This window comes from Euleptes europaea, chromosome 3 (genome assembly GCF_029931775.1).
Source record: "Euleptes europaea isolate rEulEur1 chromosome 3, rEulEur1.hap1, whole genome shotgun sequence".
Classification (NCBI taxonomy): domain Eukaryota; kingdom Metazoa; phylum Chordata; class Lepidosauria; order Squamata; family Sphaerodactylidae; genus Euleptes; species Euleptes europaea.
In genome coordinates, this window is record NC_079314.1 from 45777207 (window position 1) to 45800378 (window position 23172).

The window sequence follows — 23172 nt, forward strand, 5'->3', positions numbered from 1 at the left end:
GCATCTTCTATTTTTACTTAGTGGCTCACTGCCAAGAACAAATCAGTGAGGTGGATTTTTCAGAAATTTGGAGTGGTCCCACATTATTCTCGTCTAGTCTTGTGAATTGTGTCAATCTGGTGGCATGAGATTTTTTAGAAAGAGACATTCCTGGCTCACCCACATCAGATAAATTATTTCTATTGACTGCCATCTAGCCCTATGTAGAATACCACTGTAAGGATACAAAGTGTTGGAACCTGGCATTCTGGGCATTTTTTGCTATTAAACATGGATTACGGCAGTGTATTATTGGCAAGGTTCCCCTTCCTTAATTATTGTTCTCAAGCAACTCTTCTACATTCCATTTTAAATTCCTAAAACAAAATCCATGAAGCCCAATCAAAATAACATAACACATTGTACAACCCTTTGAGTTCTCCAGAACGTTAAAGTATTTAAAGTATTGGCTATTACATACAAAGCCCTTCATGTACTTGGACCCTCTTATCTGAGAGACTGTCTCTTCCTATGCTCAACTACAACAGCTTTTCTCATCTGAGCAGGGCCTTCTGCAGGTGCCAACCTGCAAATGGGCAAAATAAAAAACTGCCCATACTTGTGCCTTCTCTGTTGTGATTCTGAACTTATGGAATGGCCTGGCTGAGGAGGTCAGGAAGGTTCCCACTCTCCTGGCTTTCTGCAAACTATGCAAGACTGAATTATTCAAGAGGGCTTTTCTATACAGGAAGCAGAGTCACACTTCACAAAAGGCATCACGAAGTTACTTGGATAAATTATTGGAGACTGTGGTTTGTATCGTGTGTATTGTTTGAATTGCTGTGGGTTGTATCCTATTGTGTAAGTTTGCATCATTTAATGTGTCATGTTAACTCTTATGCTCTGTTTCAATTCTGTTTTTTAGGCTTCTGGTTGGTTCTGCAACCCAAACGGTATTTCATTGTTTACTGAATGTCCTGTCTTGTTGATTGTATTGACACAGTGTAATCAGCCTTGAGTCCAAGTGAGAAAGGCAGACTAGAAAAAACATTTTTAAAAAATTTAATCAGGTTGAATATTAAAAAGGGAAGGGGGAAGGAGTGCGAAACACATATTTCAGGCCATGATATTAAAGCCCCTTTGTCTGTATCCTATAAAATGTCTGTAGGATGCTTACTTGGTTGACTTCAGTGGGTACAGAGTGTGGTCAGCTGGTATCAGGCTGTGCACTGGTATGTTGGGAGGAAGCAGCAAACGTCTCGCAGATATCAAATGGATCAATTCCCTTAAAAGGCTGAGAGCCAAAGAAAGGCATAATACTTGTTATATCACTGACTATATGGCAATATGCAACAACCATAGTCTTAAAATATTTTAAAAAGGCAATATTATATATGAAGAGGTCCACCACATTTTTTCTTGCTTTGGCTGTGACAGACTAACCCTGTGTGCCATAGCATACTTTCCCCCCAATCCATTAGTGTTCTCTGTTGCAGAGACCATTCAGGATAGCTAATACCCTGAAATATTGATAAACTTGAAATTCTATTTTGAAATATTTGGCTCTTGTTTATGTTGTCTCAGGCTGACCGCACAGCAGTTTGTGACAACCTTTGATTGTATAGCAGTTTTCACAAGGGCCCTATTAAGGAGCCACAAATGTCTTTGCACGCGTATGGATACACAGATATATGTTCTCCTGGGGTTTTCCATTGCTTATGTTCTGTGCACTCACAGCCTTCCCCCAACGCCCAGCAAAGGCCCTTCCCCACCCCACTGGTGACACTCCTCATCCAAGAGCAGCAAAGCTCCGCTTCTCCCAGCCTCACATCCTTGAGCCTGCCCGCCCTACCAGGCTGCTCTTCGGCACGCCGTCTTCCCTCGCGGGGCCCTGCGCTGCTACCTGCGAGACAGACCAGCCGACCTCCACGACGGCGTCTTCCGTTTCCATGGAGACCAACGGTCCCTTCCCAGCCTCACATCCCGCCCTCCTCTCTCCCGATTGGCCAATGTAGGATTCCATTCCCCATCCTGTACATTCCCCATCCTCCGCCCTCTCTGGTCACTCATTGGCTGAGGCTTCAGTGAACTTTTCCCATTCTGGGACTTGTAGTTTTAATGTCTGGTTTGTCTTATGAGATTTAACTAATGGAAAACTACCACTCCCAGCAAACACCGCTGTGACCGGATTGCGCTCAGACTGCCTGTCAAGGCTGCGTTCTCTGTTTCCTGCAACTTGTACGAAATGGACTTTTTAAGAGGGCAGAAGCATCAGCCTTGAGCTTGAGGACCCTTTTCTCCTGTGGTGTCCCGGTAGAGTATTCTGTAATCTCCCCAGTCTCTGTACACAGAAAGACTGCTCCACCAGGTGGTACACTTCAGGCTGACGATGATGCTACCTCAGTTGCCAAGATGGTGGCCGCAGGTAGCAAAGATAGCAGCAGGTGCCTGGCAGGGGCTGCTGAGACAGAGGGGGTTTGCTGAGCGAGAACCGTGGGGTGCCGCCTCACAGTTGACCTTCGTCACCAGTCCGTGTCGTCGCAGCAGAGGTCCTGCTGAGCCAGAAAAAGGCAGTCAAAAGAATACTAAGCCTCTCAAAGAGTGGACCCTGGTTGTTAGCCCCTTTGGCCAACTGAAAGTGCGGCTCCCTTGCCATGTCACAGTATGCCCCCTCGACCCGCATGAGTTCCCTGATGCTGACAGGGTATTTGTGACAGTGAGTGGGCAGACCACCAACCCCTGCCATGGTGCAGACCTGGATAACGTTCATGTGCAGTATGACGTGGAGCAAAAAATGATGACAGTCCTTTCAGACAACATGGACAATACTGCCTCTGTGGATGTGAGGATCCCAGTAAAATATGGTATGTGCATTAACTGGTTGAAAAGAAGTGATATGTTGATTGTGGGACACTCTGATATCCGGCTAAATTATTCTCTCACATTGTCATGCACAGTTGGGATGGTTGTTCACAGGCTTCAGAGTGCCTTTTGGTTTGGCTCTCACTGAGTAATGTGACTGAATGTATTTCCAGGTTTTAGTGGCCACTATAGATTAGTCAAAATGTTCATTGTTGTGGCTCAAGGCTTTTCCAGACAGGTTGGTGTTCTTGGCTTCTGTTTTCAGCGGATGTTTAAGGAGCTGCCTTGCAGAATTAAAAACTGTTTTGAAATCCTGACTGTTTAGCCAGCACAGTTTTTCTTTAACTCCTATAGATGGCTGGGGGTCAGTCACTATCTGTAAGCTTAACCTACTTCATAGGGCAGTTATAAGAAAAAATGGGATAACTCTCATATATGCTAATTTTGGAAACAAGTATTTTAACGGTAATAATACCTGGACTCATTAACTTGAGTCATATACACGTGCTTTCAATATATACATCTTACAAACAGCTATGATGTGTGTGTTGTTTCAATTTTTTAGTTTAAAACAAGTGCAGTTCCAAACAATTCACCTTCACCATTTGTACTTGTTTTTAGACTTGGACATCAAGACATCAGGGGATGGCTGTGTGAAAATTGAAAAAATTGAATGTGAAAACTGCAGAATAGAAACAGAGAAGGGAACTAGCATCTTACAGTCAATAAAGGTACAGATATAGAGACCGTCTCTTTCACACACACTTAGTTCCTTTTCTTGACTTCTTTTAGAAAATATTGGCATCACTAACTCTCATATTCTTTGTGCAGCATATTCTTGCATATGCAGTAGCGGATTATTCTAAATCTAGTGTTTTGATCACAGTATGCAAACTGATAAAACAATTTGGCAAGTTGCTGACATATAGTACTTTTTATTTATAGTACTAGTGAGAAAATGCTAGTGGAAAAGATAGTAATTTTTGGTGTAAAAATGCTTAAATACTTGTAAACATACACAAGGGCATGTAAACAAATTTCTGTAAGTTATTCTGATACCCTGTAAAGAGTTTCTGCATCAGATGTTATTAATGTGAGTGAACGGAATTATGAATTGTCTCTGAAGAATTTCTTAGATAGAGCTTTATTTGTTTCAGATCTTCCACAAACTACAGACCCACTTTGTTCGCCAAGCTGTTTTTCCATTTGCGCATTGTGCTGAACTCTTTTGAAAGTCCCAGCCAAAAAAAACCCAGTACTCAAGTATCTACTCGGTTTGCCTGGGAAGGCCTTTAACAGATGCCTAGCAAGCAGAAATTCTATAGATGCAACTTTTCCTGACATTCTGTTAAAATAGTATGAAATCTTTAACTGCTGGATTTCTACTTGACATGCAGTTACTAAATTCATTTCCCAGAAGAGTGGTTGGAAGATCCAATTGAAATAGAGTCCAAAGGTTAGAACCTGTCATCACTGAGAAACATAGATTTGAAGAACATCAGCAACAACAAATGAACTCTTTTAACACATATAAAATTCTGTTCCAGAGTAAGAATATTGACATCCAAGCCAAAGGAGGCAAAGTGATCAGCCTGGGAACTCTACAGGGAAATGCCGATATGCATGTGTCACAAGAAAGTGTAAGCAAGATTTCTTATATTGAAGTCTGCAATCATTTTGGGAGCTGTGGGATCGATATATTTTACATTACAAAAATAGCATTGTAGGTTTTTTATATCATATAGGAGAACAGGTCTGAGCATTTGTATTTTATTGATTGATTGATTGATTGATTGATTTCTAACCCGCCCGCCCTGAACAGAATTTTTTATGCTGCTATAGTTGCTACCATTTTTCCCAAGAAGGGCGCTCTGCCTTTAAACAGCTGCTTATCAGGCAGAAATCTTGAGGAATTGCCTTTCTGTGCTGGGAAAGTGTTGAATTTCTGTATATCACACAATTCCTAAACGTATACAGCCTTTATTAGGGGAAATGTGGCAAATCTACATGTAGAATCTTGCTATGCATGCATTTATGTTACAGTACAAGAAAGCCACTTTCGGTCTTTTTTTCTGGCTTTTCACACTCCAAATAATGGAACACAATGAATGCAGGGTGCTCTACGGGACTATTTCTGTGTGTGGTCAGAGAGAGAAATATACACTGGGTATGTTTAAGTATGTAGCTCATGTTACAATCTGGCTCAAGTCAATGTTCAAATAGTGTGAGCATCAGGAAGAAAACCTTCATTAGTTGTCCCTCCTCACGTGCTAAAGGAGCTGCTGGCTCAGGTTCTACGCCCAGCTTCAAGGAAGGCCCCCAATCTGGGCCATGATCCACACAAATGGCTATAGGAGATCTATTGAAAATGTGGTGGGATGCCTTTGCAAGTGTGGAAGAAATACTGATGGGTGAAATCAGAACCAATGATTTTCTAGAGAAATAATGTAACATGGGCAGGCCATAGAATGTGAACACTCAAACAAGTTAAATAATATTAAGCATAGAGTCATAGAGTTGGAAGGGACCACCAAAGTAATCTGGTCCAACCCCCTGCACAATGCAGGAAATTCACAACTACCTCCCCTCCCATACCTCCAGTGACCCCCTACTCCACTCCCAGTAGAGTACATAACACTAGAAAGCTTACTAAAAGGAACCATATGTTTCAATCACTCATATACTATGCAATATACTACTCTGAAGAGGGGAAGCAAGATGCAAGCAAGAGAGAGCAGGCTAAATCTGTTCAGGTTCAGTACCCAAGGTGGGGTTCTGGGCGTCCAGACAGCAAATAATTCACAGGGCAAGTGAATTAGGGAAATGTGTTACATGTTCAGAATATATACTTCACTGTGCAAAAGTCGGGAGTCATCTTGAGAAGGCAACAGCTAGCTATGGAGACAGATTCTGGCTCCAGGGGAAAGAAAATTCAGTTCTGAATTCTGGGAATATTTCCACATAAGGAGAGGATGCTAGGTGGGGAGCAGATGTGTCTCTGTAGGCCGACTTGGTTACTTTTTTGAACCGGAGTTTTTGGTGGGCAAGTCAGACAACCTTCATTATTTTTAAAAGATCTAATTATGTTGTTAGTGATAACTAAATATTGGAACAGGGAATCAACTTAATTTTTTAAAATGTGGATTCAGTCACCTAAGCTTCTCTGAAAAAAATTGGGCCTTTTTTTTTAGCAGATCCCATGGGCAAACTGGCACACAGAATTTTAATTACATCTGATTATTTCAAAGCGTCAGTATTATAAAGCTGAGAGCACAAAAAAGATGGGTATAATTCATTTGTCCTGTGGAAAGAGAGATCAGTTGCTTAGGTCAAATAGCAGCGTGAACATCTACTTAGTAGTTTAAAGCAGAAGTATTAGGTATTATCCAGAAGGTGGCATCTTTGCTTCATTTCCTTTCTCTTTGGGTAGTATTAAGATAGAAAGTGTCTTGTAAAGATTGATCCTGGGACCCTGACTTGAGCAGCACCAAGGGGTGATAAATATGCCATTAGTTTGCAGTTGAGAATTTTCCCATCCATTCAAGATCTGCAAGAATACAACAATACAACCACTGTGCTGAGTTTATGGCTTACAGGAATAATTGTTCAAGCAAGTTTCTTTGGAAAAAGTTAAAGTGAAATTGGAAGAATGCATAATTGATTTGCAGCTCAGGTTTATCTCACCTGAGCTGACTTTGACCACAAGGACTAGTATCTTTGCTTCCTCTCATTGTATTCTATCTAGACCACAGAAGGAGTTCTCCATTGTGCAACGTGAAGGCCTGATTATCCTTTCCTGTTTCTTTTAAAAAGACAATTGAGTTTTCAGGGGCTGTATTCTGATCCCATACAAAAGAATAATGTCTAGAGATGTTGGGAGGTAGAGTTCTTGTGTAAGAACCTTAACTGATCATGTAGAAAAGTAATTGAACACAGTTTGATACTGTCAGCAAATATCATCTAATAATGTCAACCTTGTGTGTGAAGATGAGTCATTTTATTCATTAGCAGGCGATCTTTAGGAAATCAGATGTTAGGTTTTTTCCAAATTCCTTTAGATTGTTAAAAAAAACAAGTCCCACTGAGTTCAGTAGGCTATGGTTGTCAAGTCTGCCATGGCAAATTCCTAGAAATTTGGGGACGGGTTCATGGGGAGGGAGAGTTTGGGGAGGGAATTCAACAGAGATGTAATTTTGTAGAGGCCGCTTTCAAAGCTGCCATTTCCTCCAGGGGAACCAATCTCTGTAGTCTAGAGATCAGTTGTAATTCTGGGAGAACTACAGGCACCACCTGGAGGTTGGTAACCATTAGTAGATATGATAAGCATGCGGTCTGGGAAGTAAGTCCCCTTGCACTTGGTGGATATTGCATTCTGAGTAATTAATTAATGAGCAGGCATGTATAATCTGTGTTACTAGGGTGGCCAGGTCCTTCTTTGCCACCGGTGGGAGGTTTTTGGGGCGGAGCCTGAGGAGGGCAGGGTTTGGGGAGGGGAGGGACTTCAATGCCATAGAGTCCAATTGTCAAAGCAGCCATTTTCTCCAGGTGAACTGATCTCTACTGGCTGGAGATCAGTTGTAATAGCAGGAGATCTCCTGCTAGTACCTGGACGTTGGCAACCCTATGTATTACACATGTGTAAACCCTGCATAACTTTATTGAAATCACTGGGATTACTATCAATTTACAGCTGGGGTATTAGGTATCAAACCCCACATGTAATACTTACCTACCAAACACAACATCAAGGCAGCCAACTTTTCCAGAGTTTGGCTGGCTTTCTGGAAGAGCCCTGTCTGTTAGCAATCAGCCTGCCTTACATCTGCCATGCGGGCTCTTATGACAATTTTGTTCCATCAGCTACAGTCATCATTCTGTCGTTAAGAGCTCTGTCAGTGTTTCCAATGTAAACTAAGAGTGTCGGAGGTTTATAGCTCTGACTTCTAATTCCCCTAGGGCCAAAATTGGACACTTAAGATTTCTGTCAGTAGGGCAACTTTCTTTTCAGATTAAAAAGGAGGAAAGAAAAACTGGTTTGTTTGTAGAAACAAATTTTCGAACTGAAACCTCCAGTTCATTTAAATATTATAAATTTACAGATTTAGATGAAGCGATTTTTGGAACTTGATTCTGGGAGCCTTGCCCCACAAGGAAAGGCCAGTCTACAGAGTGATTAGGATGGCGAGGCTATGAGATTTCCCCCCTTCCCCAGTCATATTGTGTCTACTGAGGTGTGTGTGAGTTATGGCAGTGCTAAACTGCCTTTTAAGCATAAGAGAACAGTGTAGGTTTTGAACATCAGTTTATACATTTGCACCCATAGATGCCTTGAGCATAAGGGACACAGACTAGCATTAGTGATGTGTCTCACAGTGATAGGAGGGGATGGTGCATTCTGTAGAGAGGCTCAACGGTTTGAACCCCAAGGTTTGATTAATCTTACATTTGGAGATATATTTCTGCATCGCTGTTCCTGAGGACGAGGCAGCTGTTCAGCTGAACCATGAATTTCTTCATTTCATAAGGTGATGATAGATGGCACGGAAATGCCAAAGCCAGTTTTTGAGAATGCAAAGCTGTAAATCCATTACGCACTCAGGGTCATAATCTTGCACATGAAAAAAAATGGATTGAGCTAGATAATTAAAAGCACACGGAGAGGTTTGTTTTTACAGTATAAGTCATACTGGATCTTGCAGAGCAGTATTAAATTTTTACAAGAAATATCTGTTGTATTTTGTGTTTTGAAATAGTTCCAGATAGATTGTAGAAACTGATTGTTTGGTAAAATATCTTTGAGCATATATTATCCTGGCTCTGGTTCTGTCTGCCTGTTACTGTCCTTCTCCATCTCCCTTTAAAACATAAAAGGCAGCAGTGATGAGCAGATTCCCTCCACATCAGGTTTGAACCACTGTTTAAATATCTGGGGGGCTTCCCTCGATGGCTTCATTCTGTGGACCTTTTCCATGCAGCCTCCCTCAGATAATCATTGGAAGGGAAACGCTCGCATTGCAGGCATGACGGTAGTTATACAGTCAGGCTTTCCTTTTTTCCTTTGCCTTTCTACCCTTATTATATTTCTGTAACAGAAAAATAACATAGATCTAGTTGAGTGTAATGATTTCAAAGCCACGCTGGTGGGACTCATCCTAGTGCTGTGGCCCTGAGCCAAAGCAAATCCACATGAACGGCAAGTTCCCTCGTACATCCAACAGTTCTCGCAGAATGCTGTCCCAGGAACTTCCATGCAAAGCAAGTTCAGAACGGAATGCCAGGCAGCTTCTTGGATTCAGTTCTTGAACAGGCAAACAATCTGGAAAGCGGAAGACGGGCAAGTTTCCAGGGAACAGGCAGGGACAGAGAGCCAAGCTAACAGAGGTTGGCCTTGAGACTAAAATCAACAGTCCAGCTGTAGAAATTGCTTGAACCTTTAGTGCAAAACCTTGTCTGGCTTGTCCAGAAGAGTTGCTAGAAAGTCTCCAGGAAAGTCATCAAGTTGTAACAGGCTGGGAAGTGAGAAGTTGGGCTGACTAAGGCCCAAACTACACAAGAAATTTGTCCACAAGTTGGGCTGGGGTTCTCGTGACTGAATACTGCAAGTGCGGCCCTCTGCCCCACAGGGCAAAAAGTACCCCTCATGGCCATTAAAGCCCTGACCTGGATGCCCCAGGCTAGCCCGATCTCGTCAGATCTTGGCTGATAAGCAGGGTCAGCCCTAGTTAGTATTTGGATAGAAGACCACCTGGAAGTCCAGGGCTGCTATGCAGAGGCAAGCAACAGCAAACCAGTTCTCAACATATCTTGTGTTGAAAACCCTACAGGGACGCCAGAAGTCGCTGCTTTCTGCATTTCTGTGATGAAAGTGATATTGTGTAACTACCAACAACCCACTTTGGCTTCATTTTTGCTGCTTGTGCAATACTATTTCCAACCTTATATTCTGTCTGTATATTTTAATCCTGATCTTCCTCCAGTGAGCTCAAGGTGGCACACAAAGGTTCTTCCCCCCTTCCCCCCCCCCAACAAGATTGACTGACTGTTCCAAGGTCAATCAGAGAACTTCATGACTGAACCTAAATTGATTTGAGCCCAGTACTCAAGCCTCTATAACACACTGGCTCACTGCATCTTTGGATGAGTGAGCCTTTTTTGTTGGTTTGTACAGTTTCCTATAAAGTTGCAAAGAATTTATTCTTCCGTATTGCCTCATGCAGCTTGGACACAATGCTGTGATGCTGATTGATTGCAGGGAAACACATTGATGGGCGCCGTGGCACCCATGGGGAGCATATTGGGAATCACTGATCAATTGAGGCTTCTTTTATTTTACAGAGTGTGGATATTGAAAAGCTACAAGGGTGCTCCGTAAACATTTCTACCAAAGATGGTTTATTAAAAACCAAATATCTTTACGCAGAGTCTTCATTTTTGTCCTCATCAACTGGCGATATTCTCCTGGGGAATGTTCATGGTAAGATAGCAAAAGATTTTCAGTCTACTATTAGAAGTATTTAGCAAATGCCTTTTAAAAGAAAAATATTGTTTTGTATGCATAGCAGAGTGCCTGCCTGTGTTTATAACACCAAACATATTACAACAGTCTTTTTATATTTGTGGAAAAATTCAAGTCAGATTAGATTAAAAAATAGCATCACATTTATTAATAAAGTTGACTTTTTAAAGGTCACAGGCTTCTTGATGCACTGGAATGGGCTGGTGGTATTCAGTGGGGTGACTATGTGAGTTGTAACCCAGATCCTCCATTGAAGGAGCAAGTAAAATTCCCAGCCAGACTTTGAGATGAGTCTGGTTTATCTCAGTCGAGGTATGAAACATAGACAATGGATCTACAAGACGGAGAGTTTGTGACAAAGTGGGAATTGAAGCAGAAGTGGAAGATGTGGGCAAAGAATTTAGAGGACCCCCTTTCCACATGCACTATGATCCCTGTTCATATTGGGCCTGTCCATGCTTGGGAATTGTTCTGAGCATGGAGCTCCTAGGTCACATCTGTTGAGAGGATGCACAGGGGACAAAAGGGCATCTGAATTGGCCCTCAGATGACTGTGCAGGACAGGTGACATATGAATGCTGGCCTTAGCAAAGAGTTTTGAATAGAAAAATCAGAAACCAGTCCAAGTGGAATCCTAGTATAGGAGGGTTTGAACCACTGGGCCATCCATTGGGCATATTTAATTAGATTGCTTCAGGTAACCATTTTCTTCTTTCAATGAGGCTGCTTCTTTGGTGCCACCCTGAAAACATGTGAATGCTCTTCTTCGGGGTGAAAATGAGGAATTGACTACAGTCCACAATAGCCATGCGGATTAGCTTTGGATTTCACATGTTAACAGATCACTTCAGGATACAATGGTTCCACATTAACATACCACACCCTCATTAGTTCATTATCTTGATACTTACAGGACAATGATTAGCACATTACCTTTAATACCCAACCCCTTTCTGACTATATATTACTCTTCCTACACACTTGACACTGAGAGACACTGTCCTTCAGTGTTACTCCTCTGAAGATGCCTGCCACAGCTGCTGGCAAAAACGTCAGGAAAGAAAATACCAAGGCCAAGGTCACACAGCCCGGATAACCTACAAGAACCGAGGAATTGATTGCTCCCATTTTAACCCTCCTACCAAGTCTGCAACTGTGGGGGGCACATGAGGGCAATACCCTTAAGACATATATCACACTTCCAGTTGAATTTAAAAAATATTGAGTTATGAATAGGAAATAGCTAATGTCAAAGAGACCAAGGCATTACTGTAGATAGGAAGCATCAGCTGGTGGACCTGATTGCTAGAAGAAATCCTTCTATGTATGTGCAGCTGTGAAGGACCAGTTCATAGGTTACCACAGTGATGTGTCAATTCCTGTTTCAATTTAGAGGATCTAGTAACAGCTGGATGAAAAACCGTGTATTGTTGGTTCTTGTAGGTTATCCGGGCTGTGTGACCGAGGTCTTGGTATTTTCTTTCCTGACGTTTCGCCAGCAGCTGTGGCAGGCATCTTCAGAGGAGTAACACTGAAGGACAGTGTCCTTCAGTGTTACTCCTCTGAAGATGCCTGCCACAGCTGCTGGTGAAACGTCAGGAAAGAAAATACCAAGACCACGGTCACACAGCCCGGATAACCTACAAGAACCAATGAACTCTGACCGTGAAAGCCTTCGACAATACCGTGTATTGTGTTCTGTGTTTTACTTGGAAACCACCTTGGGCAATTTGGGGAGAGAATCATGGCATACAAATATACTAGAGAAATAAACAGCAATTGACATGATTCTTTCCCATGCTGGCATATGCCTTCTTGAGGGGTGAGAGCTGCTGGTGTGGGTAGGAACTATGTCATATGTATGTACTGGGTCTAAATCTTGGTACAAATCCCTTGGATTAATTTTTTTGGGTATAATTGACATTGGGATACTGTTTTTGTTGGAAATTTTTCTTTGGTGTTTGGGCTGGCACTGTGGACCCTACAAATCCACTGCTAATTTTTCTGCCTTTCTTTGTGAAGCATCCTGTGTTTTGGTCCAGTTGGTTTCATCTTGTTTTGGCAGGATGACTAATGTGAATATCCTGTATGTTAGCTGTGCTGGTGGTTGCAATGTGGGAGTACAGTCCCATGAGTCCTAATTTACCAGCCTCTTCGTGTGCAGATTTTCCATGTGCTTGAGGTATTCCATCATAGTGATTTAGAGCAGAAATTTGTACCAACCACAGAAAATACCCACCTGAAAACAATGCTCAGAAATCCAACATTATGACACCAGAACAATGAGCTGTTGTTTCCCACCAAGTTTGTTCCTTGCTTTAGAAGTTCTTTCCCCTTCTCTCACCACCACCCATGTCCTTATAATAAGAAGCTCTCCTTGTTCTTTCATGCTGAAGTGTAGGGTTGACTTAAACTCCTGGCTGTCATCCCGGGCATTAGACTAGAGTCAAGCTGACTGGAAATGCATAAGCTTAAATAAATAAGCACAGTTTTATTTTTTTAAACTGTGGAAGGATAAGCTATATTTAGTATCTGTGTAGTACATTATGCATGTTTGCAATGTTAGTTGAAAGTTTGGAACTGATAGGTTCCTAATATTGAAAATCTGTCTCTCTCACACATGTGTATTCATGAAGACCTATTCTGTATATTTCAAATTACACATAAAGGGATGTCTGAACCATTTTTCACCTCCCACTTGTATAAACGTTGTTTTTTTCTGTCAGGGGACAGGATAAAGGCAAATAGACTTCTATCCAGTTTAAACAAGATAATTGGAACCTGACTTTGTGTTTGTTTTCAGAAAGCTGTTAATGAAATGTTGTGGCAGGAGGGTGCCTGATGGGCCAACCTTGGAGAAAGGGGTCAGCAGGGAAACCACCACAACCCCAAAGGAAAACTCATGAGTGGGATGGGACCCTGTACTAGCAAAAAAAATTAAAGGGATAACCCAAGCTCTGGAGCAGAGGAAAGCCAACAAGTAGTCAGGCAATCAGACAGGCCAAGGCTGGCAAGGAGTCTCAGGTAGGGAGAAGCACCCTGTCCTCTGGGAGGATCAGGCAAGGCAATCACAAGAGAGGGCAATCTCAACCCGTGAGTGGAGCTAGCAGATGAAAGAGGCGTGCCATGAGGCAGAAGGCAGGCCAGGGAGAGGAAGCCACGCAGGCTGTTAGGTTTGGGCTGAAAGAGTCTCTCTATAACCTGAATTGTTCTGTGAATTAAAGACTGGTGCCGCTGCACCTGGTGGCCTCTGTCTGGTTACTGCAGCCAAGAATAAAAGTGAGAGCATGGAAAAACATCCACTTCCTCATCTCACCCTTTTACGACCCTCGCCACTCACAAATGTTATTGGAACCCTTTCCCTTTGTATTTTTAGAAGTAGGGTTGCCAAACTCTAGGTGGTGGCTGGAGATCTCCTGCTCTTACAACTAATCTCCAGCCGATAGAGATCAGTTCACCTGGAGAAAATGGCCGCTTTGGTAATTGGACTCTATGGCATTGAAGTCCCTCCCCTCCCCAAACCCTGCCCTCCTCAGGCTCCGCCCCAAAAATCTGCCGATGGTGAAGAGGGATCTGGCAAACCTATTTAGAAGTCTCTGTAATGTTGTTTTAGGAAGAACAAAAGGGAATGACACCCCTAAATCTAGTCTACTGAGCACGTTAAACATATTTTGATGGGAAACTATGCCTGTGTAGAAAGAGGAAAAAGGAAAATGAGTATATCTTTCAATGTCATAATTCCATCTGTGTGGAGGATTGGAGCCTACTGATGGGCTGCAAAGGCTTCTAAGTGAATAGACAGGTTCCAGCAATTCAGTTGTCTGTTTTATTTTTGTAGGATTGCTTAAATCATAATAATCCATCCTTTCTAAAGTATTGATTGGAAATGTGTTGGTCTGGGGCAAGCTGAGCCAACTGGCCCCATGTGGCCCACTCAGCTCAAACCCAGCCCACAATGGGTATAGGCTGCAGCCCCTGTGGTGCTTTCAGTACTTCAAGGGCCACTTGGCTCAGCTTGCTCCTGAGAGATAAAAAATAAGGCCAAGGCCAACAGTGCAAGTAAAGTAAAAATTATATTTTAGTACTCGGCTAAAAATGCCTGACACATTTCATAGGGAATTTTTACCTGCATCATCAGCCTTAGCCTTATTTTTTATCTCTTGGCCATCATCATTTTACCTGCATCATCATCCTTAGCCTTATTTTTTATCTCTTGGCCTTTTATGCATGGGTTGTTTCCGTGGCGATCACCCCCCCCCCGGACTATTTCAGGGCTTCCTTTTAATTATGCACATATTTTCCAACCTTTAGAAGTCACTTCGCTCTCTCCCCGCGTTTTCTGGATGCTATCAGAAACAGTGTCTAGAGAAAATGCGGGGAAAACACGGGGAGAGAGCAAAGTGACTTTTAAAGGTCGGAAAAAATGTGCACAATGAAAACGAAGCCCTCAAGTAGTAGGGGGGTGATCGCCACGGAAACAACCCATGCATAAAAGGCCTAAGTGACTGGTAGGGCCCTTTTATTTTCAACTTGCTCCTGGCCTTCCGTGGCCCTCTAGGAACTCTGCCCCTCCCTTCCCCCTGGTGCCCTGGGACTCAGCAGACCAAGTTATTGCAAGAATGTGATGCTTCTGTACTCCTCTCCAGCCTTCATCCCTCTGTTCACTCAAGGAATATTAAAGAGCTTGCATTCCTTGGCTGAGGAGAGGGGCAGTGCACAGGACAGGGAAATGAGAAGCTTGCACAGACCTCTCATTCCTTATTGTGGCCTGGGAAGAAGCCAGTGCTGGTAGGAATGTGAGAGGGCTTCTTTTGCTCCACGGGCTCCTTCTGCACACAAGTGCTGTGTGTGTCCACAGCTTAACTGGACTGAGGCTGTTTCAGCTGTGTCGATTTTTACTTATTAGTCTAAGTATCCTTGGCTTTCCAATCCATCACTGCTGAGCTGCAGTTGTTAGAGCCTTCTGATGCACTTAATCATTCACATCCTCATCAGAGGAGGAAGAGGTGTCGGAATCCAAGATCATCTTGGCCTGGCTGCAGGTCGATTTTAAACCTTAGACTTGTACGTCAGTATCAATAACGGGTTCCCCACCTTTTTGAGCTGACAGGCACCTTAGGAATTTTGAGATGGGGCGCTGAGCGCTACCCCAATATGGTTGCCGCAGGAGGTGGAACAAACTCAAAATAGCTTTGAAAAAATACCAAGAGGTGGAGCTAAACACAGTTCCTCCTTCCTTGCTTTGCAAAAGAATCTCAGATGGGGAATAAAAAGAAAGGAAGGAATCCCAGGGGGAGGAAGGGAGAAAGAGAAGGGGAAATAAAAAGAAGGAAAGTCTGAAGGGGGAATGGAACCAGAAGCCTGAGTGCTCACCACTCTTCCTGATCCTGCAGAGGCTGCGGCTGCTATTGCAGACATGGAAAACCCTGTCGTTTGAATGAAGACAGCCAATAGCAAGCTCTGCTTTACAATGGCCCCACATATTTTCTGAAAAGCTTGGTGGGTGCCATGGTGCCCATGGGTGCCGTTTTGAGGAACCGTGATCTAAAATATATCTATAGTTACAGTGTGTGTTTATCGATTGTTGAGGCATGAAGTTGAAGTTCCAGTTACTGCCCATAAGAAGAAAACAAGGAAAGATTACAAAATATCATCAATGATACGTTACCATTAGCCAAACTCAGTGTTTGCCAGGCCTCAGCAATTGCACTGTCATAGGACAAATGAACATTTGTCCAGAATTAGACTTTCCTTCCTTCCCTCCTCTCCCTAGAGACCATAATTTGAAGGGTGGCTTAGCATAAAAATTATAGGCTTCGATGAACGTTGGTATTGATGGAAAATTATATGACCACACAATTCTGGGAGAGATCATTTTTCAAAGCAGCCTGTTGAACTTGCTTCAGCTAACTTGACTTGGGTGGAACTTTATTGATACTTAAAATGTTTATCATTTCTTAAGGATATCTTTAGAAAACTAAACCAAAAGAGGGAGTGAGCCTCCTTGGAGGACTGGAGGGTGTTTGTATAAACTGTGGTTTGGTTTGCTTCTGTACAAAAAAGCAAAGAATAGGGTAAGTGCCATTGTAAAAGACTGTCTGGAAATAATCCGGCTTCAAAATACAGGGCTTTCTCACATGGTTGTGGGTTTTTTTGGTCGGTTCTGGACCTTTATTGCTTTGGTTCAGCCACTGATATCCTCATGCATTTTTGTACCTTTAGTTTTCACAGTACTGGTCTTATATTCTTTTTGAAAAATCACTACATGACTAACAGCTTCCCCTGAAGAAGCTTTTTGGCAAAACTAGTAGGGAATTTGAGAGATTTTAACTAATAAAATATATATTTTACTTTATTTTGCCCCTAGGCCTTGGCCTTATTTTTTGTATCATGTCATGGGAACACCTCAACAGTAGACTTCTGTGCTTAAAATATAAACTGTTGATTGACAAAACAGTATGTACCATATCTGTTCAAACTTTGAATGTGTAAATAAAAGAAACACTTATCTATTCCCAGAGTTCCCAGAGTGGCTTCCATTGTAAAACTCTATTGTAAAACCCACAGTAGTCCATCTCTGCCGACTTACAGTTCTGCAACTGCTGCAAAATTGCCACAAAGTTACAGCATCCCTTCCCCCTCCCAATGGAATAATCTGTCATCCATTTGGGGCTCCTCTGGGGACTCAGGAGCTGATGACTCTGGCTGCCCATCCAGTGAGCCAATAGCACTGTCACCCTCTAGAGATGAAGGAGCGAATCCATCCATGCAGCAAGATATGGAATGCAAGTGATAAGGGGAGAACATGGGGATCCTACAATCGACCAGTAGAGGTAGAAGTGAAGAAAGGAACCCATAATTTAACAACAGCATCACAGGAGCATCCAGAGCTCTCAAGAGCACAGCATTTCAACTGCAGGCCAAATAGTTGCCAGCTCTGGGTTGGGAAATTCCTAGAGAATCTGGAGCAGAACGGGGTGGGGAGTTGTCAACTCTGGGTTGGGAAATTCCTGGAGATTTGGGGGTAGAGCTTGGGGAGGATGGAGTTTGGGGAGGAGGATGGAGTTTGGAGCAGAACGGGGTGGGGGGGAGTTTTCAACTCTGGGTTGGGAAATTCCTGGAGATTTGGGGGCAGAGCTTGGGGAGGATGGAGTTTTGGAGAGGAGAGGGAGCTCAGCAGGGATGTGATGCCATAGAGACCACCCTCCAAGACTGCCATATTCTCCAAGGGAACCAATCTCTGGAGATCAGTTATGATTAGGAGGATTCTAGGCCCTACCTGGAGGTTAGCAACCCTAGCTGGCTACAGCAGATGCATTTCTGGTTAGTCTCCTCCCCCCCATCCACGTTCATGCACAAGAAATCTCAGCGTGCATACATCTCTCGGAATAGACAGGACATGCTTGGTGAGCGAGGGATCTGTCTCCTGTTTCCAAGAGCCAATTATCTTCCACAGCAGACCAGCAACACTTTTTATATTCAAGCAGAACAAGAATCTGGCCTGGTCAATACCAGGTTACCTCTGCTGAGCCATCCAGCTTTCTTTATTGCTTAGCTGCCTTGAATTTTTTGTTATATTATTTATGTAATATTTTATTGTTAGCTTCTTTATGGATCTTTTGGGCTTTAAAACTGGGCTCGAGATATCTTCACTAAAATACATAAATACCTTGTTCGGCTGCTCGTAAGGCACAATTCCAGACAGAAATTTCAGATGACCCATATAATTACCAAATGATGGCATTTTCCACTTCTGCTTCTTTTCATCACCTGCTTTTGTGAAGTATAAAACCTTGGGGCTTTATGATTCATCATTGTCTCACCAGAAACTCGATGCTATATACAATTCAGCCTGTGCAGAATTAATAGACATAATCCCTCACAAGCGCTGAAATTGGTCTCAGGAGCCCAGTTGGACTTGGTGTGTCTGGGTTGTAGGTTTGCTTTTCTCATTCATAACCTTGGCCCAGATTTGCTGTTTGGCTTCATTGTACACCTCCTGTGATGTACAGAGCTTCAGGCTGCAGGAGATGGCCATTGTACCACAGAAACATGGTGGGAAGGACAGGTCATGGGTGCACCAAGTCTTTTTCCACTTGTTCCTACTACCAGCCTTGAGAATGTCTGAGCCAACAAAACAGCAAAGAACTTTGTGGCCCCTTAAAAGTTGTCAACTTCATTGTGGCATAAGGTTCCAGGAGCCAGAGACCACTTACCTGTTGTCTGAAAAAACAGAGAGGTAGGAGAATCTATTACCAAATGAGTATCTGCCAACCAGTAGCAGAATTGTCATGACTCTGGTGAAGTGAAGTCTAAGGGCCGAACTGCACGTTACGTTTTGTGGCAAGTCAGGTTGGGATTCCCCAGTCACAGCAGCTGCAGGAAAAGATATTTTAAAGCCCTCAGGAGCCTGATTCCTCTCAGAACTGTGGTGTGGGGCAAAGAGGGGGTCCTGCCTTTTCCTCCATTCTGTTTTCTCCAAGCCCGAATGGTTCCAGCACAGAATTATTTGCATAATTTTGCAGCTGCACACGGAGTATTCTCAGCCCAGTGCGTTTCCAAATTTATGCAAATAACCAGGAGCCCCTCTCCACACAGGCTAAAGTTCTGTTCAGAATTGGACATCTGTCTATCCCCACAGCTGCAGTATGACTACAGGGAAAGCAAATTGGGTCCCAGGAACCCCAACCCAACTCACTGGGAAACTTAGCATATTGTTTGGCCCTCCCTCACAAAAAGCTTGTGGTGAAATAAGATTTAGTTAGTCTTTAAGGGGGCAGAGGATTCCTCTTTGTTTTTCTTCAGATAGATTGTTATACAGAAAGTTGTTCTGTAAAATAAGATCAATGAAAGGACCACTAACTGGGAGAAAATGTTGCTGTTGCCCAGAAGGTTCAGTCTGGAAAATACATCCCAGCATAAGTGGAAAAAAATGTGTTTTCATAAGTTCTTTATAGTACATGGCTGTGATCACAGATCTTAAGCCAAGTCGGAGGACAAATTAATATAATCAGCCATTTTTCCTAACACAATATTATTTTCTTTCTATCTAACAAAAATTAAAGTAATACAGGGATTAAGTCCTACTCGCTGAATGCTTTTGGAATTTTTTTTACAAGTAGGGCTTTGAAACTTGTTATATAGCATGCCTTCTGTGGATTTTCTAAAACATCATTAAGGAATATTAGCCCAGAGATTACATTAATTTATGCTTGGTAAATGTGACAGTGCATTGCATATGAAAACCTCAGAGGCTTCTAAGCTAATTGCTAATTAAGATCAGGACTATCCAGTATTCACCACAATGCATTGAGCTAATTAATACCATCATCATCATCCTCAGGTGCAAATTGCTCTTTTTCTTTCCTTACAGGTACTACCACCGTTCAAACTAAAACAGGAAACATCACAGTAGGTGAGCTGAGATATTTGGTTTTTTAAATCCAGAAAACACTGCTGTACTTGTACAATGGCAGCACACAGCTTCTTCAGACAGGGACCACCATTAATCTTGCAGACATGTGCAGTGGGGATGTCTAACATCGTTTTGGCTTATCTCCATTTGCTTTTGCTAGAATCTCCTTGAACAAGGGCTTGAATCTTCCAAATCCATTCTACTAAAAAAGGCATTTTTCTCCAGTGGAAGAGCTTCTTGCATCCAGGGAAAATTATTTAAGCTGGGGGAAAGCACCTCTCCTAGTGGAACAGATCTGTGGGATTCGGCCCATGAGATGGTGTACCCAAACTTGAGTCAAGCTTAGCCCTGACCTTAAAATTATTATATTTTAGCCTACCTGGTCCCCTCCTGAAATATGTATTGATTAAAGTTGGGCTTGTCCAATCAGGCCTTACTGAGCCCTCGAGGTGGCTTACCCATAACTCTCAAGAACATGCCCATCAAACACATACAAAAGCAGATCTGGGATTATTTTGAAGTTTACAACTCAGATATTTACATTAAAACAGAGGAATACCTAAACGATATTATTTGGGGATAACCTCTTCCCCTAAAATGTGGTTATTACTTTCATACCCTAATCTTTTAAGGGGCTTCTTGACTATGTTTTTTTAAGAGGGTGGTCACAGTCATAGATTCCTTGACACAATGTATTTGCTTCTCTTGAATCTGAGCTTTTGCTGCGGTGGGCTCTATGCCAGACTAATCAGCCAGTGACTTAGATAGCTAAATTATCCTAGTTGGATAAATTGACTGTATAGTCTGGTGTTTTTGTCATTAATAATATTATTTTATATAGTTTTATAATATAGAATTCATTTTGTAATGTGATATGGTTAAATAAAATTGCATTCATAATTGCTCTAAACAGCCCCATGCAGTGCAAAAAATATATCAGCCATGGAAACTGCTGAATGAGACCCAGCTTTCAAAGTTTCCTTTTATTTTCATCAGATGAACTGATTTTTGAGGCAGATTTTAGGCAGACTTCCACTTTACGCTAGAAGTGAATGTTCCCGCTTTCTCATGATGAACACAGTTTCCTTTGTAACAAACCCATACTAATGGCCAACTGTTGATCGCCTTTCAGCTGTTCATATTTGAATGATTATGTTCTAGTGAAAAACAAATATAGAATGCCATCCTAGTGATTAGCAGCACTGTGAATTAATTCATGAAGTTTTAGATGATTACTCACTTGCCTTTTAACCAACTAATCCGTTAAATGTGATTATATTTGCATATCTCTCAAACCTCAACATGGTGTCTGTTTGAGAAGTTATATAACTTACAATTTAACAAACTGTCACAAAATTTTAGAAAGAAAAGCCATCTGTTTTCCCTTTCATTCCCCATTACACTGTCAAAGAACTAAAATGGCTTCAGAAATAAAAAAAAATATTTATTTAACTTGCAGATCTACCAGATAGCCAACAAAATTAATTAATTAATTTGCTGATTAATCCTCTTAACAGGGCAGAGTTACTCCACTGATTTCAATGAACTTAGGAGTAACTCTACACATGATTGTATTGTGAAGCCTGCAGGCTCAGTTATTAGCGTTCACTCTCACGGGTCAGGGCATTCCTCACGTTCTCAAGAAGCCTGTTGAACAGCACAGGCACAACCACAGAGAAGCCATGTTCCCGAGCAGTGTCAGTTCTTGTTGAACGAAGTAGGGAAACTACCAGTAACTGTGGACATATATAAGTGGAGGAGCTCTCACAGGTATGAGGGTCCCAAGTCATTAAGGTCTTTAAAGTTTAACAGCAGTACCTTGAATTAACATGGAAGCAGATTGGCAGCTAGCACAGTGTTCTAAAACTCCAGGAGATGTGTTCAAAGTGCTTAACCACTCTAAAGAATTTAGTTGCTGCATTCAGAACCAATTGTAGCTTCTGTGTTGTCTTCAAGGGCAACCCACATATAGAATAAGTTACAGTTCCCTGGTGTTGAGATTATTTTAGCATAGATTAGCAAGGTTAGGTCAGTTGAGCCCAAAAAAGAGGGCAGTTTTTGTGCCACATGATGTTTTTGCCATCTGGTCTACCTGCTTTTCCAACAGGAGGGCTGGATCCAACAGAACGTCCAAGCTCTTGACTGAGGCCTCACGATGGCAGCAGCCTTGTGTGGCCTTTCCCTGATCCACTAACTGATTGCATGCAGAGAAATGTTTAAACAATGTTGGGGAACCATTTTAAAATTAGCCACCCAAGTTCAGGATGTTCAGATTATTCTTATTTCATAAAAGGAAAGGCAATAGTATGTGTGTTAAGTGCAGTCAAGTTGCTTCCAATTTATGAAAACCCTATGAATTAATGACCTCCAAAATGTCCTATTGTTAACAGCCTTGCTCAGATCTTGCAAACTGAGGGCCATGGTTTCCTTTGTTGAGTCAGTCTTTTTCATGTTGGGTCTGCCTTTTTCCTACTGAGAGGCAGTATTATACCTCCTGAATTATACCCATTTATCTCAGGATGTGGCAACTTCATGCACAGGTAAAGAATGTTATTAACCATTGCTATCTGAATGTAAAATGAGAGAGTAGAAAATGTATATGGTATATGGGTGCTTTTAATAGAAAGCAAAAGCACTGAACCACTTGGATCCAAAAGTTAGAAACGACCCTTGTGTAATGTGCATTCCAGACATCTGATGTGGAATAGGACAGTCAACGATAATTATATCCAGATTGTCTAAGCTCATACAGGCAATACTTTCCATTCAACTCAGCTATCAAGATTGATAATACTTTTCCGTTCTTGATGACATGCATGACCTTCTGCATCAGGGTCTGTAATTTTTGTCCAAGGAACAGTAGAACTGAATTTCAATCTGAGCACCAATAAACCATATAGGCTGCTTTCAGGAAATTTAGAACAAAATTTAGAACAAAATAGATTGACTAATCTATACATGCTATTTAAATATAAGATATCCCAAATTTTTGTTAGCTGCTTTGAGTAACACATTTATGAATAGAAAGGTATATTTGTTAGCTGGTTTTTGCAAATGTCCATTTGCTTATAAAGTTAAGCACCTTTTATAAATATAGCAGTGATGCAACCAACATGAGAAAACATCCATGAAGGTTTAGTCTGGCAAAATTAACTTTGCTGATTAAAATCTAGATGTGTGTGGATGTTGAAAACTACAAGCCAATATTTTAACTCCAATAAACTTGCAAGAAGGCAGTATGTTTGATGCGATTGAGGAACAAGACAGAGGACCTCTCAGCATTTGATTCGCCAGTGTGTGTATCTATCTAAAGCACCGTAAAAGTGAGGGGAAGCCAGCCTGGAAGTGAGTCCTCTTTTTTAAAAAAAATCTATATGCACCCGTAAGGATATGGTTTATA

General features: G+C 42.0%; 1 protein-coding gene across 1 annotated transcript in view; it reads left to right on the forward strand.

The window, feature by feature from the left end:
- The first annotated feature begins 2371 nt into the window (after nt 1-2371).
- Nucleotides 2372-23172, forward strand: part of FAM185A (family with sequence similarity 185 member A) — a 40307-nt gene continuing 19506 nt past the window's right edge. The window contains exons 1-5 of the mRNA XM_056847342.1: nt 2372-2843; nt 3463-3572; nt 4389-4481; nt 10177-10315; nt 19731-19772. Coding sequence (XP_056703320.1) covers nt 2372-2843; nt 3463-3572; nt 4389-4481; nt 10177-10315; nt 19731-19772 — 856 coding nt within the window. The remainder of the gene's footprint in view (nt 2844-3462; nt 3573-4388; nt 4482-10176; nt 10316-19730; nt 19773-23172) is intronic.